The sequence below is a fragment of the Perna viridis genome, chromosome 10 (genome assembly GCF_037379345.1).
Source record: "Perna viridis isolate PV_CMFRI_1.1 ecotype Kerala chromosome 10, ASM3737934v1, whole genome shotgun sequence".
Taxonomy (NCBI): Eukaryota; Metazoa; Mollusca; class Bivalvia; order Mytilida; family Mytilidae; genus Perna; species Perna viridis.
In genome coordinates this window covers 23350656-23369264 of record NC_142454.1, presented here as the reverse complement: position 1 = coordinate 23369264, position 18609 = coordinate 23350656, and the positions used below count along the sequence as shown (strand labels likewise).

The 18609-nt window shown below is 32.6% G+C and overlaps 1 protein-coding gene across 1 annotated transcript; it reads right to left on the bottom strand.

Moving 5' to 3' along the window:
- Nucleotides 1–240: 240 nt before the first annotated feature.
- LOC148605028 (glutamate--cysteine ligase catalytic subunit-like) lies at nucleotides 241–16661 on the bottom strand. Its single transcript, XM_088547539.1, has 17 exons — nucleotides 16522–16661; nucleotides 15766–15869; nucleotides 14678–14788; nucleotides 13822–13887; nucleotides 11723–11791; nucleotides 9654–9712; nucleotides 8557–8762; nucleotides 8043–8145; nucleotides 7328–7335; nucleotides 6468–6609; nucleotides 5712–5818; nucleotides 5109–5201; nucleotides 4356–4460; nucleotides 3309–3390; nucleotides 2840–2991; nucleotides 1498–1693; nucleotides 241–1159 (listed from the first exon to the last, which is right to left on the bottom strand). Exons 1-17 carry the CDS (start codon nucleotides 16618–16620, stop codon nucleotides 1011–1013), a joined length of 1851 nt encoding a protein of 616 aa, XP_088403665.1. The 5' UTR covers nucleotides 16621–16661; the 3' UTR covers nucleotides 241–1010.
- Between the last annotated feature and the right edge of the window lie 1948 nt (nucleotides 16662–18609).

The following is an 18609-nucleotide window of genomic DNA, read 5'->3' as shown; positions in this document are numbered from 1 at the left end:
TAAACAGTTTATTTGATGTCTTTTTTTTTCCTTATCGTCAGTTTTTATGTGTAAAGCTTTTTATTCGTTTCGCTAAATTACATATTTAGATCGTCTCTAATTCATGCGATCATGTTTAGACCACGTTTGGGATTTTAACGTATTTGAATCATTCAACTGCTGACGCTTCGTGCAAAACGTAGACATGAACTTAGAAACGAAGACGTTAGTTCAGTCATAAAAAATTGAACATGTGTAAATTTTGTTTTTGCCTGTTAATACTTAATCGAGTCTTCGGCCGATGATTAAAGTTTTGTTTGACTATTGTTAAAAATTGATTGTTGTAAGATACATGTCGAATATTGCACACCTTCTAGATCCATGTTAATCGACTTTTCTGAATATATTATGTTAAATAATGTAAATATTGTTTCTCAACTGCATCAAAAATTGAATGTTAACCCCTACAATTTGATATGTCTCATAAAAGACACCAACACTGAACTACAGTATAATTTATTGCCCAATTATAATTGTTTTTTGTTCTATGAGTATCACCATTTCACTATTAAGCACTGTAGATCTCAAAATTAAGGGGGATAACTCTGTAAATGACACTCAAATACAACAGAATCTATTGTATTTTCAATGTTGATTATCTCCTAAAGGCAGGGAGACATGAATGAGTAATTACACATTTCACAATATAGACTCATAAAACAACTTAATTACAAAAATAGAAATATGTAGCCTTTTTTTGGGTGTATCACATTTTTTAGATTTTGCACGATTCTAACAAAGACTGCTACTTAACATCTCATTAAAATTAAACCAAATCAAGAACGATAACTCTTGCAAATTGTTAATTTAAAGAACAGTCTATATAAATTTTATCTAAAAAGCGCAACCCACAATTTGAAAAAATATAAGACTAGTTATGTAATCTTTAAAGGTATCTGAACCAAAAAAAATGAATTCGGTGGGTTTTTGACATGCATCAATCACCTTCTGTCTGATTTTTATCAAGACTGCTACATAAGTATGATATTATTTTCTGTATGTTCTGCTATAAGACTTAACAAATCCAAATGTATTTGTTCTGATACTACACAGTCGTGTTGGTACTGTGGATGAGTCAACACAAAGTTTCGAATGGCATGAGCCGTCGTGGGGTTTTTACCTACAACAGAAAAATATATTATTAAAAATTATTCAATCATATCAATTTTTAAGGTACATTTTTTACATGCGGTAAAGAAAAACTACATGTTTTTATATTCAACTTTTTATTAAACTAAGAATATATCAAAAATCTCAAAACCAACTCATTTCAGAGCAACACAGTAGTAGATAAATTTTGAAATTTGAATTGTGTTTAGTCATCACAATATTTCTGATAGAATGATGTATTTAAGTTATTTTATAAATGTTTTCATTACATTTTTTGAAAATGATCTAGAGGAAGATACTGCATAACTACGTAGAACCATGCGATTGAATATTGTCAGCAAGAGTTACCTTTAGCTCTATTTTCAATGAGGTCTAAGTATTTCTTATAACATCTTAGATGTCTCGTCGTCAAGTAATGGCGAATAACAGGTAATAAACCAACAAATCTATCCTGAAAAGTATGAATATGAATCTTAATGAAAATCAAGTTGCACAAGAATTGTTTTTCTAAATATACGAGAGGAAGACTCAAATGAGTGTATTGCCACATTCAAATCTGTGAATTGAAAAATATTGCAAAATTAGTCACATTTTCCACGAAAAAAATATGGTACTATTACAGATTACTGACAAACGTTTTAAGGAAAGTCCAGATACAACTGAATACTTCTCTATGAAATGTTTAACTTCTAGTCATGTAACTGGCCCTCATATATCGAAATTGTCACATACTTTTTACATTTGGTGAAGGCATTTAAATTTATACAATTATAGTTACGTTGAATTCATCGCATCTACCCCCAAAAACTTGAGATATAGGTAACTTCAGACACTGTGAAGTCAACCTCATATTTTGTCCTACACTTACAGATCGGTGGTAAAGGAAAACTATTGACCAAACTATACGACAAACGAGATGACTTTTTACTCAGTATTTTCAATTTTTCGTTTCATCTGTGGCAACATCTAATCAGCATGTCCGTATGGAATTTTCCTATTAAAACTCAAACGTTATGCCAGAGCAGAGCTTGACGTAACTATGCAGACTCTTTGGACTGCGCTAGAGTTCCTGGAGAGGGTTATGTTGCTTCAAGATTGAAGCCATCACTACAGAAGTTTTCTGGTAGTCTTCATGAAATCAATTAGGTGAATCCATCTGCACCATGAAACTGATTTGTTCAACGTGTCATATTTTTTCTTTCATTTTTCTTCTACACTGGACTTGACTTTTTATGAGCAACTCGGGGACCTAAGTGTCTCTAAAAAAGAGGGCGCCTACCTTATCAGTGCACCTGGTATTTGCTCCCAGTTTTTAGTGGAGTCCGAGTTGCTCATTTACATTTGTTAATTTGTATGTATTATTTTGATTATGTTATGTTCTTTGTTGTGTGTGTCTGTTTATGTCTGGTTCAGCGGGGCACAATAGCGATAAAATAAAATTAAACAGATTTGACTCCTCTTTAAACAGAAGTTCCATTTAATATTTATGTAGTGGACAACAAGCTGGCAAAAGTGTAAAAATTTTGTTTCATTTGCTATCAGTTGCCAAAACAATGGGTTTTATTTGTTTTTTTTTTTTTTGTGTGTGTGTTTTGTTTTTGTTTTTGTTTGTTTGTTTGTTTGTTTGTTTGTTTTGTTTTTGTCGACAATTATCTTGCCCGATATTCATTAGAGAATTTTACATATTTACGCTTCCACAGACTATATCAGAGATGTACAGATAATCGTACTCTGTCGTTTCAAAGGCATTGAAAATAGGATTATTTTGCTCATCTACATAACCATTGTCCTGAAGTTTATAACTTCTTTCGAAGATCGACACCACATCTTTTGGTGTATTTTCTATGCAAATATTAATACATGTATATAAGAATTTAAAGACAGTCAAATTTCCATCATCTAAAATATTTAGTTAGGTCAGAACCCAAAATTGTCTCGCATTTTATGAACATCTGCATGATAGATTTCAAGTAGCACTTATGAAAGAACTGACAAAATCATTCTTAAAAATCAGTGATTTTTTAATCTTATTAAAAAAACAGTTGAGCGCTCTAACGGGATTGGTAAATGGGCAAGGAAATACTTAGAAAAAAAACAGCGCCGGTTATGTGGAAAAATAATTGGTATTATTCAGTTTTAAAAGCTTTATATACATTCACCTCTCAAAATATTTATTGGAATGAGAAATTTTTCTCTCTTTACAGCGTCGACTTTACTAGCAGTCTCTATGTTTTGATCGACCTGAAACAAATTTTTATATCTTGTGATTTCGATGTTTATGCATTGGGTTTTTGGTTTTCAAATAACATTGCATTTTTGGAAATAAGAATAATAAATAACTGAACATTAGCTTTATTAAAAAGGTAAAAGGGAACAAAACACAAATGAAATACAAATAAAACGCATAAAAATATAGAAATGAGGCCAATTTTTTTATTTGACGACCTTGGTAAAAAAAAGTAAAAACTGTCGACCAAGACTGTAGAGATAAGGTAATTTTTTAAACTTGATCAGCGACTGTTTCTTGACCAATGGATCATAACTTTTCTTTGGACTGCCCATACCTTTGGTATTGTTTTTCATAATTCATACTTACAATTTCATTATTTTCATCTTGAACTTGGTGCGTCTTCACGATGATTAAGTTCAATTTGGAAGGTCACTTTGTCTCTACACTCTGAGTCGACAGTTTTTACTTTTGTCCGAAAATTTGGGCATCATTGCAATATTTTCATGCGTTTCACTTTAATTTCATGTCTATTTACATGTAGTTCCCTTTCGCCTTTTAAAAGTGGATATTGTTTGCTTATTTATTATTTTTATTTTATGCCAAACGAGCCATATGTATAATCAATGAACTATATTCATATATCAACAAAATGAACATTTTCATTGATGTGTATACTGAAAAACTCAAAACCACGAATTCTAGAATTCACGAACTTGTGTTTCTTCTCCATTCCACGGAAATTAGTATCCACGCAAAAAAGTACTTTCATAGTATCGAAATTGCATGATAAATATGTGGTCGTTTTGTTTTCATTTTGGTTTGATTTTTTTTTTGTTCTTTTGTTCTTTTTTTTTGTTTTGTTTTGTTTTTGTTTTTGTTTTTGTTTTTTTGTTTTGTTTTTTTTTTTTTCGCTTAATGACAGCTCCCATATGGCAAATGTTTTACCCGAAATCGTACTTTATCTGAAAAAATATACCTTCGAAATTGGAACTGCAAAATTCAGTTTGTATTCCATTATCACTTTTGCTAACAGCATAACAAAAACAACATATGACGTATTCTCAAAATCTGTAACTTGAACCTTAAACATATACAGATGAAAAAGCATTCGATAACATGTATAAAAATAATAATTCCAGAAACATGTGAGCAATGCCTACTATCTTGATACCCCTTCCCCACCACTTGATAACATGTACCTTTTGACCTCAAAATTGATTTGAATCAAAGTCAAAAATAGGATGTGGGTGCCTAATGGGATTATGTAATAATGGTTCAGTGAAAGTTTCATCAAATTCCATTTAGTGGTGTAGGAGGATTTATGAATAAGAGATGGGTACCGCTCTGAGCAACTGAAAGAAGTACTGACGGAAGGTCGCACGCCTCAATTAATAATACCTATTCAAATTTCTAATTTGCTGCTCGACTCAAATACGTAAACCGTTACTGAAACTATAACTCAAAAATGAACTCATTAGCATATTTTTTTCAAATAAAAAAAAACAAAAATGACTATTCAGAGGTCTAAGAGTAATCAAGGGAACCAAGGTTATAGGGTAATCCAAAGAATGTAATCCAGGGATAGAACAAGACATGGAAAACAGACATACACAACAAAGAACATAAAGTAACTAAAATCATACATACAAAGTAACAAAAGCAAATGAACAACTCGGACTCCACTAAAAACTGGGAGCAGGGACAAGGCGACCGGTAGGGTAAAACTCACGTCCATCAGACGAAGTTCATTAGTCCATCCGCATCTGTGTTCTTCAGATGGTAGGTTCAACCTCACTGTGTGCCAGTTTGTTTTTTGAAGATACTACAAAAAACCAAAAAGGCGTAACCAGCACAAAACGTATGCATAAAAGAAAGACTCGCAAGTGTTGTACTGATAAATATTGGAAACACATCTTTTTAAAAGTCTTAATCATTTGCTTTCTTGATTCCAACCTTACAAATTTTACACCAAGGCTTCATTCCTTGTATTGCACATGGTACATGTAGAACTAATTGGTGTTTGATTTGGCTTTCTATTTTGATACTTTTGGTTTGGTTTGAGAACTTCTTGTATACAATACTGTCTGGATTTAGATCTTCCTTTGTACATGACAGGTTACGCCTTGAAACACGTGTACAGCATATCAAAAGTTGCAATATTAAATGGTTGGTACATTTTTTTTAATTTATAGCATTTCATAGCAAGATACGTTACAAAATCTACAAGCTCGGCTTACAAAACTAGATGCAGACATAGATTTTATCATGTTTCATCATATCAATTAAAAATTGAAACGATGAGGTATTAAGATGTATACAACAAACTACTTACGTTAAAATGACTTAAATCATCGTCATGGTCTTCAATGCCATTTATGGGCAACAACGGTTTCCGACTAAACAGGTTAGCGATATGGAGAGCTAAGCTTGAATCCAAGCCTGACAAAAATATAAAATGCACCATCAGTCTACAAAGGCTTTACTTGCTTATATTTCTAGGGACATTTCCCCAATAAATTGACGTAAAATACTGTATAGGACTACAACAATGTAGCAAACAATTAATATCACATACAACCAAAACCCATATGCATGCTGCACCAGTGAATGAAGCATGAAATTCAAGATGCCATCGGCAAGAAAAAGCATTTGAAGCCTAAGCTTTCAAAAGTTGGTTTCAAATAAAAGGATTTTCATGAATGTTATGGAATGTATGCACGTGTATCACTTTTGTATTAGATATTGCACAAGTTTGTGAGTGAAATACATGTATGTATACCAGAAGAAATAATGGGGTAGCCCTTTATTACTAAAGCAAAGTTATCAGATTAACAAGAAATACAACGCTTGAATTACAAATGCTTAACCTAATATGTGACATTTAAAGAATGATTCTGTTGAAGAGATCCAGTGAAAAGCATGCCACGACGTATGTTTCAGTGTACAGAAATTAATTCATAAAAAAATCAACATTCATTGTCAATAAATTCAAATACAAAAAAAAACCTTACATAAGCGTTCTGCCCTAAACAGTAAAGAGCCATTTAAACAATCACAATTTTAACGTTTGAGAAAAGCACGAACAAACCTTCATTCAATAATTTTTGAAAGGTTTGGATGTCGACATCAACTCTTGTATCATTCTTCGATTGGTTTTCAGGGCATGTGTAGCAAGGTACAGGTTCAAAACGAGGTAATCGTCCATTGCCGTTGTTATAGGAGGTTGAGAGCTGCAGGGTAAAATGAATTTGGCGTGGAAAAATTCAAAGGAAACGTAACTACTTCGCATATACATTTGTTTAAATTGTTCTTGCGATGCCGAAAAAAAAACAAAGCATTTGCACTTGCTTTCTCCAAGCTTGTATTTTTCATTGTAAATAGATGTATAATAATGGATGAAAATTTAATATCAAAGGGTTTTGCTATACATAAGATCACATGTTCAAATATTGCGCTTATATCATGTGTTCATTTCCGGCATGGTCTTCTACTATCTTGATGTATCTATTTTTTTTAAATCAAGATCATAAAAACAAAATTTTGAAGTTTTTTTCCAAATTTTTCAAGTGAAACAAAGGGCAATTGGTTATAAAATATCGGCAAAAAAATCGAAGCGTCAGCAGTGGGATAATTCAAATACGTCAAAATCCTAAATCATGACCTGAAAGTGAACATAGTAAAGAAAGACGATCTATGTACACAGTGTAGTGTAGCGATTCGAATACAAAATATTACGCATAAAAACTGAAGATAAGGAAAACAAGACGTCACACAAAAACTAATTAAAGCACTAGCAAGAAAATTAGCACCCAAAAAATCCGACGGTGACATCAAGTGCTCTGGAAAGGTAAGTATATTGTAACGGGAGAGCATGATTTGACTCACAAAATTATACTCCGCCACAGAGGACCGAACCCTAGACCGCTCGGTGACAAGCCAGCGACAAACCGATTTGGCTAAAGGATTAAGCTAAAAGATTAATCCTTTAGCCAAGTCATTTAACTTACTATTAAGTCATTTAACTTACTATTTAAATCTCACTACCTACTACAACGCAGGTAGGCCGTCCTGCCACATTTCCCCCACCTTAAGAGTCTTCGTACCACGAACGACTCTAACACTAGCTCATCAGCTAACCAAGCCCCGTGGGTTTTATTTAGTAGGACGCCAAATATAACGGCAGGGCATGATGTGACTCACAAAATTATACTCCGCCACCGAAGATCGAACCCTAGACCGCTCGGTGACAAGCCAGCGACAAATCGATTCGGCTAAAGAATTAATCTCTTAGACAAGTCAATTAACTGGCTACTTAAATCTCACTACCTACTACAAAGCAATAGGCCGTCCTGCCACAATATCCTGCTCTGCCAGCTGCACCAGTCATATTGCAACTGAGTTTAATCCGGTAATAATCAACGTTTGAGGCCTAAAACTTGTAACGAATTTCAACCTAAACCAAAATTTATCGATTGAAATAAAATGAAGACCGCTTAAAGCAGATAAGCGAATTTATGACGTGCATTGATTCATGAAATTTTACTTTGTCTGAAAGTAACAATGTCGTGTATTTACTTGTAAAAGCATATATATATATATATATATATATATATATATATATATATATATATATATATATATATATGGTCAAAAAGAGATGTACCTCTGGTTTTTTTGTCGAATGGAAATCCCGACAAAACTGGCCATCTGGTGTCGACATCAGCAAGATACCCATTAAATACAGGTGTAGCTGCACTAAGAGCCAACTGGTTGATTATGATTAGAAAAGAACAATTCTGAATGATAAGTAAAATGCAACATTTGCTTATAAGGCTGTTATATATGAAATAGACCATAGATTTACTTTAAGCAATATTTTGCATGAACCTTTCTTATGCTCACATTCACATTTCCCAGACTGAAATAAAGGTAAACATTACTTTCGCTTTCTTGTATTTGATAAAGATAAAGAATTATGCCACATTCGAGTGCGCGCCTAATTTCGTTTTTTTAAACCCAGCCGATACAAAAATAGTGTTATTTTTCTGTAGTACTTTTCACAAAAATTTGCAAGTGTAAACTACTATGACGTCACAATTTACGACTAATTTACACTAACGACTTTTTGTGAAAAGGACCACTGAGCTTAAGAAAAACTGTAAATATAGCATACTCACCATAACTGGACAGATGTTCACTAACTGGTCGTATAGGAATAAAGCATTGTACAGGTTTGGAGCCTGAAATGTCACTTGTAAAGAACAGCAACCTAAACCAAAAGTCAAAGAGTCCATTCTGATCTCATTGTAATCTTCATGTGGCACTGAGTATTGGTCAATCACATCTTTATCGCTGTTTGTAGTCCTTTTATTTGCATTGAAAACTGTAAACAAATAATTATTAATGAACAGCAACGACAAAGTCATGAATAAAAAATGTGTGTGTCGTTCTTTACATTTGGTAGAAGAAATCTTGAAAATGTTAAGCAATTGACGAGTGAAGCTTAGACATAATTACAGCTGTATCAGACATTGACAGTCCATGAACATGGAAGAATGAAAGAGAGACTGATTCAACACACAGTTGGTACTGATCAGGAAAACAAAGAGAGAAACAAGATAGCAATTTATCTCTTTAAAATGTATCTGCCTTTTAAGAATCATTCAGTTGTAATTGATGGATCAAATGGTTACATACTTGTATTATGCTGTTTAGAATGCATTAGATTACCCAATTCCTAATATTTCATAGAATCTTTCCTCCTGTGGCAGGAAAAGACGAGGGAGTACATTATTTGTGAATATGTTTTTTTTACAGGGAGTTTCTTTTTTTTCCTTTTGGCAACTTATATCATTTACTAGAAGACTTCGTATGGGCATTACTATCCATCGCCTTAATGATATTTTTTAGCTATGCCTATGATGGACGGAGCTCCATGACGTAATTTTACACAAAACAGTACCTCCACACTTGCGAAATCGTCCACTTCCGTGTCGACTAATTTCTTCACTTCCGTCAATATATTTTTATTTATTCAGTTTGGTCTTACATTCTTACATATAAAGGAAGTGGCTGACGCTCCGTTCATATAAATCAGAAAGCTAATTCACATAGCAAATGAGATAAGGTGATTACTTTTCAAAATAGCCATATAACTCTCTGCGCATGAAAATTGTCACTGCTTATTTTTCCTATAAAAAAGATAATCGTTTTGAATCTTTTAGTAATAAAATAAGACATTAATTGTTTATATGTTTCGTCATAATATACAAACCTGGTACTTTTATATCTACATCGCTGTGAATTATTTTTAAAATTCCATCGTTCATATTTCTGGAATTGAAATTGTTAAGAGATATCATAAGTCTTACAGATAAAAAAACGGATATAAAATCATCGAGAAATCAGCTAAAAGTTACCAAAAATACAATAAAAAGCTTTTGTTTTAGAAAGGATATCATTGCAACTGAGCATTGTTATACTAGTACATATAAAGAGTAATCAAGGGAGCCAAAATGCTCGAGTAAAACAAAAGAATGTAACCTAGGGACAAAAACCAAACATGAAAAAAGACATACACAGAAAAGAACATAAAATAACCATGTAGAGCATACAAAGTAACAAGAGTAAATGAGCAACTGCGACTCCACTAAACACTGGGAGCATAGACCAGGTGCACCTGATAGGGTAAGTGTCTTCTACTTTTCTATAAACACTCGCTTAGTTGCTCATAAAAAAGTCAAGTTCAGGGTAGACAAAGACGGAAGGAAAACTATGACACTTTGAACAAATCAGTTTTCATGGTACAGATTGAAACACCGTAACGTTCTACGATTTCATGGTGACGACCACAAAATTTCTGCCATGATGATATCAATCTTCTAGCAACATTACCCTGTTCCAGAGGCCTAATTGTAAGAAGTCTAGCGCGATACAAAAAGTCTGCGTAGTTACTACAAACTCTGGCATAACGTATGAGTTGTGTTTTCAAAATGCCATACGCCAGTGCTGAAGGGATGTTGCAACATATGAAAGGAAAGTTGGGATAAAAAGTCATCTCGTTTGTCGTAAGTTTGGTCAATAGTTTTCCTTTACCATCGATTTATAAGTGTAGGTCAGGATATTAGGCCAGTTCACAGAGTCTGTAGTATCCTTTATCTCAAGTTCTTCTGGTTAGATGCGATGCATCAAATCCCCAGAACGAGGATTATTTAACGATAATACGTCATATGTATAGCGGAAACGGAGGAACGGGTCAGCAAGCAGAGGACCACAATTGAATAACATTGGAATGCAGAACGCTTGTTGATAAACTCGTCCACCACAATTGACCAATATGTTATTGATCGAAAATTCCAGCACTTTGAAAATATCAATTTCGGTTTATTTGGAAGAAGATTTTCAATTTTGTTTTTTTTGACTAAGTATGAGGAATCTCTACAAAGGACTATAATTATCTGTGATAATGATCTTAAATTGAGGATTTCCAGGAGACCTTTCGAATGAGTATTGAATCCACATTGAATTAATACCACTAAGGAAGTAACAAGTGTCCTGGTAGGACTGGAGACCATCTTTAACAGCTGTAAGTATAGAAGTTAAGTTTTGGAAGAGGTTTAGTAATTGCATGAAAAGACAAAGAACTGGAGTAAAAGCTACATGTTTACGAATTGGCAGCCGAGAGTCACATCTACGTTTTTACACACGAGTTTTTGTGTGTAAATTCCAATTCAATGAAGCGCTTTAAAAAAGTCCAACCAATCAAAAGGCTTAGATAAAGGTCATTATGGGGTCAGTGCAATAGACTCCTCAAGGAGACTATTGCATCATGTAATAGTACATCGACAGTGCAATAGATTGCCCTGTCATGAATATATTTTGAAAATAGAGAAAAATATGTGTATATTTAATAAACAAGATAAAACCTTATAATTAGGTAATAATAGTTACTATTGTATTAATGAAAGGAGAACTATTGGAGAAACAACAAGTCATGATAAAGATTTTGTCATAAAAGTGTGTCCGCTATATTTATGTTAAATTGGAGATAAAAACATAGCATGAAAGGCAATGTTGGTAAGGAGCTCAAGTATAATAAAAGTGTAGCTGATTTACTTTTCCTGAATTTTCACTTTATTTAGCTCCTTATGCATTTTGTCGTATCTGTCCACGATTTGGTTTTGTGGGTTTTTTTTATTTGGTTGGATTTTATCTCTTGTTTTCTGCAATTTATAATTTCCAGTAGTTTGATAATATTCATTTTATATAGACACAATACATTTATTTTTAACTTAAACATTCGCCTTTAAATATATGTTATTTCAGTTAAGTACGTACCTATACCTCGGAACATCTGTTACTAAACCATTAGGGTGTATAATTGCTGCATTGATGTCCTTTATGTCACCAAGTCTATCAAAGGAACCAAAGCAGTAACCATTTATATGTATTGTAACAATTAATATTGTGTCTTCGAAAGACTCAGGCAGTGGATGGCGCATTACACGTTTTCCCGAACAAATAATCAATAAGAGATCCCAAATTCATTTTCTTTTTAAAATGAATGTTGGTTTGTAATTTATTGAAACCATCGCAATAAAATATATTATATAGCATCAATACAGACTTAATTAAAAATAAAGGGAAAATTACTCTTTGATCTGTTCATAAGTTTTGTTGATTTGTTAGAGAACTTTGAAAATATATTCTCATTTGAAAAACATAAAAATATCTGTTTTTGTAGACTTTATAATGCGTTTAATATTACACAGCCAAATGTGCCACATATGATAATCATATGGTGCTCGATTCATATGATAATCATATCGTAATCATATGACAATCTTATGATATTTAACATATGATAGTGATATGATTATCATATGATTCTCATATGTTAATTTTGGCTTGGAAAAATATGATATTTAACATATGATAGTGATATGATTATCATATGATTCTCATATGTTAATTTCGGCTTGAAAAAATATGACAATCACATGTGTGTGAAAAACATGATTATCATATGTTAATCATGCAATTATCATATGTAAACCGAAATATATGATTATCATATGGTGCTCGATTTATACATGTATGATAATCATATGATGCAAACCATATGATTCTCATGTGGAGCACATTTGCCTGTGTACATTAGAAAAAAAATGTTGACCATATCGTAGGATCAAGTAATTAAAATTAAAACGTGAAATTGTTAGTATTCTTTGCATAAATGAAAATCATAAAAAAGTAATAGAAGAAAATATGATAATTAGATGAATCTTTACTTAATTGCAGTATTTCAGTCCCACAACAGTACCTGAATGATGTCAAACGCCTCGGTTTTCGACACGTTTTGGGGCTTAAATTGAAACAAACTAAAAGTTCGTATAATCATTCCTAATTATGCAAAGCACTGGACCATGAATACTAGCAAGGATGAAATTGAACATTTTTCAAACTCTAAGTTCATTTCATCATCCCTAGTTATAATACAACATTAAGTAACAACTTGAATATAACGAGCTTACGTTCCTTAACTTATACACTGTTAATGTATTTATATTTATATACGACCTGACATCAAATTATATAGTCCATGTAACGAAAGGTCTGAACTTTTTAAATTCAAAATTAATATATTCATCCCTAAATATTGTATCAACTAAGCTTATACTGAGAGAGAAGGTTAATATACAGGTTTTTTTCTATTCCTTAATCCGGTCACTAAAATTTTATCTATCATGTTATATAAAGGAATATTTATTTGAACCAGATATTACAATGGTAAGCAATGAAAAGTGTGTGCTATTTACTAGTTATGCAAATTTACATTTAAATATCTTAAAGAAAATTTAGACCCTCAGCACCATTTCATAGAGATCAATAATCCATAATAATACGTTTCGTATTATAAATATCCATTTAAACAATTTTCATATTTACGATAAAATTGTTTTCTTTGTCGGCAAAATTATCAGAATCTCAAATAGTCAGATATCTACTTGATTTGCCTAAATTTATCCATTTTTAAAAAGATAAAAAATGCATAAAAATCTAGTTATGTTTGAGTCGAGCACATAAATTGTATGCCAAAATATTTGTTTTAAGAATCAAAATGACGAGAAAGCTGAGTGGGAAGTTCTTGATATTTCGACAGAGAAATGTAATAAAAATAGTTATTGCAGCAACATGGGCCCTTGTCAATATCTCTTTTCAGCGTTCCATAAAATATGGTATCGCATGCACTGAGCTGCCATAATTGTCTAACTCTGAACGATGATAAATAATTATATGGTCCAATTTATTAAATAACTGAAAGTGTATATTTTTATTCAAAGGAAACGGCACAGATATAGCCTGAACCGAGAAAAAAAACTTTGTGGCATTTTATCCCCACACGTAACTTTGTGGCATAATATCTCCACACGTGTACTTACCTTGGGAAAGATGCTATTGTCAATACACGCTCGTGTTCTGGTAATTTGGAATTAACTTCTCTCCGTCTGGAAAATTCAGCATTGAGCTGGTGGTATAAACAATAAACTGATACTGATTATAACAGTCCGGGGACAATACCATATATGGTAAAAAGATTACATAGGATAAAATGCGATAATCAGCCAAAACGATGTATTTTTAGACAAAAGTGAATGAGTTCATTGTACCAAATTCAACCATAAAGAGGATCATGAAAATGATTACTATATATTTTAGATTTAGGTTATACGCTGGTGTATTTTGTTGCGATTCAACTCATCCGTTCTGTTATCTATTTCGCGAATTTTTAATAGAAATGAATCGACCCCTTACATAATTTTACAATTCATTTTCCTGAGTGTTTTATTAGTTATTAGTGAATACTGAATATATTTTTCAAACTTTAGAATACAAAGAACTACCAATTCAATCAAGCAAGCAGTCCAATCAAGTACAGCGGGTATGTGCAACTTCTTTAGGCAATTAAATGTAGAAAGTTGGTTTACACGAACATATAATAGGCCACTGAAATGTATTTTTACATTGTTTCAATTTTATTATAACACATTAAAGTAGATATGTGTATACTAATGGTATGCTGGGTAAATTTCATTTCTCTTTAAAGTTGAAATATTGTTTAAACTGATAAGAAAAAAAATATCACTGATTCGGATTAATGGGGATAATTTCACCATTTTTTAACACTAAAGCAACCAAAAAATATACATCTTTCTTCATACGTCATTTCATATAAGTTGGCAAATGGTAAAGCTCTGATGCAGTACTACTGAATTAATGCTTATACAATGTAGTTACCTTCCTATCATACTTTGTTCTATTTCCTCTGGGGTAGTAAGTAGTCCATTGTAAGGAGTTTCTGGAGAACTTTCTATCATGTATGAAGCAAATTCTGGTTTCCACATAATCCTTCGATGGAAAATATATACAGATAGACATCAGAAAAGATAACACTATGGACCAGCATCAATCTCCGGCACAGAGGGTATATTAGCTATAGTTCAAAGCTATACAATTCTGCCATAATCTGTACTGAACCCCGCTTTTTATGCAGATAAGTACAGTACAGCAAAACCAGCCTCGCGGATTTGTTATAAGTAGTGTTCATGCGTTGTGAACTTTTTCATATCCCTGTATGGCAGAACTTATGAGCTAGTGAAGTGGTATGTAATAAATCATGAAGCGGTTATAGGTCTAGGGAGGATATTTAGCTGGTCTTAACAATTCAACAACAAAAATAAAGCAATTTTAAATTTGGTAAAAACTGCACAAAACATAGCAATCTTTCGCTCATTCATTACTTATACAATATATGATCGAACCACTTATGTATGCTCAATTTGTATGCAATACTTTGTCTTTACAGTAGTCTGTGATGCCATTTACGTCTCGCCTACTTTCTTACTTAAGTACGAATCATGCATTTTTGTTTTGTTGTTTTATTGGTCTTTATGGTGAAACGCATACTTATTCATTCCAATATGTCTGGTCTTGAGAATAAGTTCAAATAGTTTTTTTATTGTACTTCATTGTCATTTGCAAAATGTTCTCCCTTCAATTTGAATTCTACAATACTTTCTATATACTTTATATCTCCTAGAACCAAGAGTTATACATGTATGAACTGGCGCATGCTAATTTCTGTTTACTATTACATTTTAAGAAAACTATCAACAACACAAACATGGAAGCTTTCCAACCACGTAACACATTCTGCATGATTCTTAGTAAAAGTTATCCGATAAGTAAGTACAGAAAGAATAGTGTTCTTACCTGAAATAAAAAACAATGTATGAATTTGGTACCAATCGAAACATGCTCGGCATAGTCAACTCGCGTTTTCAAAATGATTTCTGGTCATTATAAGAAACTATTTACTTTCCTACCTATTTGTCGGATTTCGCCATAGTATCTCCAGAACTTGCAGTGACTTAGGATCTATTTGTGCTATTTTTCTTTCGCTGTCAAACTTAACAATCATGCCTTCTATCTGCAATTATATAATTAACAATACTGAATTTAGTGTATATAAAGCAAAATGATCGATTGTTTCTACCCTTGCACTTTTTTCTATTTTAGTTCAAAGTGGGGTATATAGAAATTGGGTGTCCTTCCTTCCATTCGTACTTCCTTTCATCCGTACTTCTTTACTTCCGTTATACAGAAGGGTACCATCTCTCATCCGCTACTCCATCTAAACCAATGATTGGAATTTTATAATTAAAAGATTTCACAAAATCGTTATTACATATTCCCACTGTGCACCTCCTAATCTAGATTTTGATCCAAATAACTTTAGAGGTCAAAATGTGAATTTTATCGAATGGAGGATGGGGTATCAATTACACGAGTATTGGTCACAGTTACTAATTTAATAAATTGTTTGAAAAATCAACACATTCCGGGAACATGACTTAGGAACTCGAATACATATGCCATTTCCAGATGTTCTTTTCATGAAACTGCTATTACATTTGGCTTGGTAATTTGCTCTTTTAACCCCAATACCTTTAAAAAGTAGTAATCAAACAACTTCGACATAGGGAGACTTTTGTAGACTTTGTTAAACAGGAACATTTTATTGATTTTTTTTTAATTATTGACTTTTTTTTAAAAGAACGGTCCTTATATTTGGTATATACCTCCTCTCCAAAGTAAAATGGGTCATCCTCTCTGTCTTTATGCCGTTTGTAAGCAGCAATAAATTGCAATAAGCCTTTGCTCCTAATATCACAAGCCATTTTGGCGTCTGTTTGAAAAGATCAGATTGTATTAATTAAATCCGGAGCAAGTTTCCCTCTGAAACGATACGCCTATGAACATATTCAAAATTCAATTTTTAATCCAGACTTGTCAACCGTCACCAAATTCCTTATATTTTTCATATGATGTATGCTGTTAAATAAGATGAAAAGCTTTAAGAACGAACGAAAAGTCAGTTACCTCAAAAGTTCTACTTATATATTTTGTCGTGAATTTAAAATGCTTACAAAACAATTTGGTCTAGCTGAGCTACTTAACCCTTCCTTTTCAGTGCAACAATGCCCTTCTAATTATTCCTTTCACTTATATTCATATTTACATGTAAATCTAGCAAATTGAAGTAGACGTCTTGTATCATGGGAAAAACGACCAAGGTCGAACGGATAACGCAGCAAGCATTTAATTTCTGGGCGAGAGGGGGGTAGGGAATCTATGGAAAGAAATTTTGTTCCCCCAATTTCGATAAAAAAATAATTTGAACAAAAATGGTGTGTATTTTACTATCAGCTTCACATATTTGTTTAAAAAATTTCCAACGTGTCATTTTCAATAATGCATGCATATCAAATTTTGCAAATTGCATAACTTCATGTATATATTATGACTTTTGTCACACTTGCATACATTTAAAATATTATATTGTTTGAACCAACAGGTGCGTCCTGTTACCACATATCACAGTGAAACACTAACCAACACAGAAAAGCAGAAGTATCACAGGTACATGTATGAGTTTTTTTAAAGTTTGCTCACCAAAGCAGGGGTTTTGTACGTGTCGGTTTGTTCTATTCTGCTACCAACTGTCCTATACATTTGATGAACATGCAATGAAGTTGAATTATTATAATTATTATTTATTTTATTTTATTTTATTTTATTTTATTTTATTTTATTTTATTTTATTTTTATTTTTATTTATTTTTTTTGGGGGGGGAGGGGGTCTCTTATGTTAAAAGCAAAATTTCACTTTCTTGTACATTATATCTTTCCGAATATAATTATTTGATATTTCTATCACCCGTAATCCTGCAAACTCTTTCTCACAATGTACAATGATGGAAAAAAAATATCTAAAACAAGTTTTCTCTCAGAAAAAAAGAAAGCCTATGCAGTGAAAGTCGCTTATTTTACTCATAATTTTCTAAATTTCATAATAAAATGATAAAACATGAGACGCAATTTCAATAATCCACAGTCTTTTAAAGCCACTTAGTTACGTGTATTAGATTACCAATCGGGAAACATAAATACGATCAGGTGACTTTTGTATAGAGGTCAAAAGCGGACTTTACCGACATTGGAATAGCAATACAGTAAAACAGTAACTTCCTGTAGAAATTGTAGAAATTGCACAATGATAATAGGTCCGTTGACGAGTGACCACAAGTCACCCTAGCATAGCAGCTATATTGCCAACCACTACGCGACAAAATATAGTGCATTACATCGGTAATGAAAGTATGAAATCCCCGTATACAAACCTATTTCCTTTGGTTACTCCTGGTCACCCTATATCAGCCCATCCCCATTAGTAACTCTTGGTCATCCTATATCAATATATTCCTTGTTACTCTTGGTCAACCTATATCAATGTATTCCGTTTGGTTACTCCAGGACACCCTTTATCAATGTATTCTCTTTGGTTACTCCTGGTCATCCTATATCAATATATTCTCTTTGGTTACTCCTGGTCATCCTATATCAATGTATTCCTTTTTACTCCTGGTCACCCTATATCAATGTATTCCATGTTACTCCTGGTCATCCTATATCAATGTATTCTCTTTGGTTACTCCTGGTCATCCTATATCAATATATTCTCTTTGGTTACTCCTGGTCATCCTATATCAATGTATTCCTTGTTACTCCAGGACACCCTATATCAATGTATTCCCTTTTGTTACTCCTGGTCATCCTATATCAATGTATTCCATGTTACTCCTGGTCATCCTATATCAATGTATTCT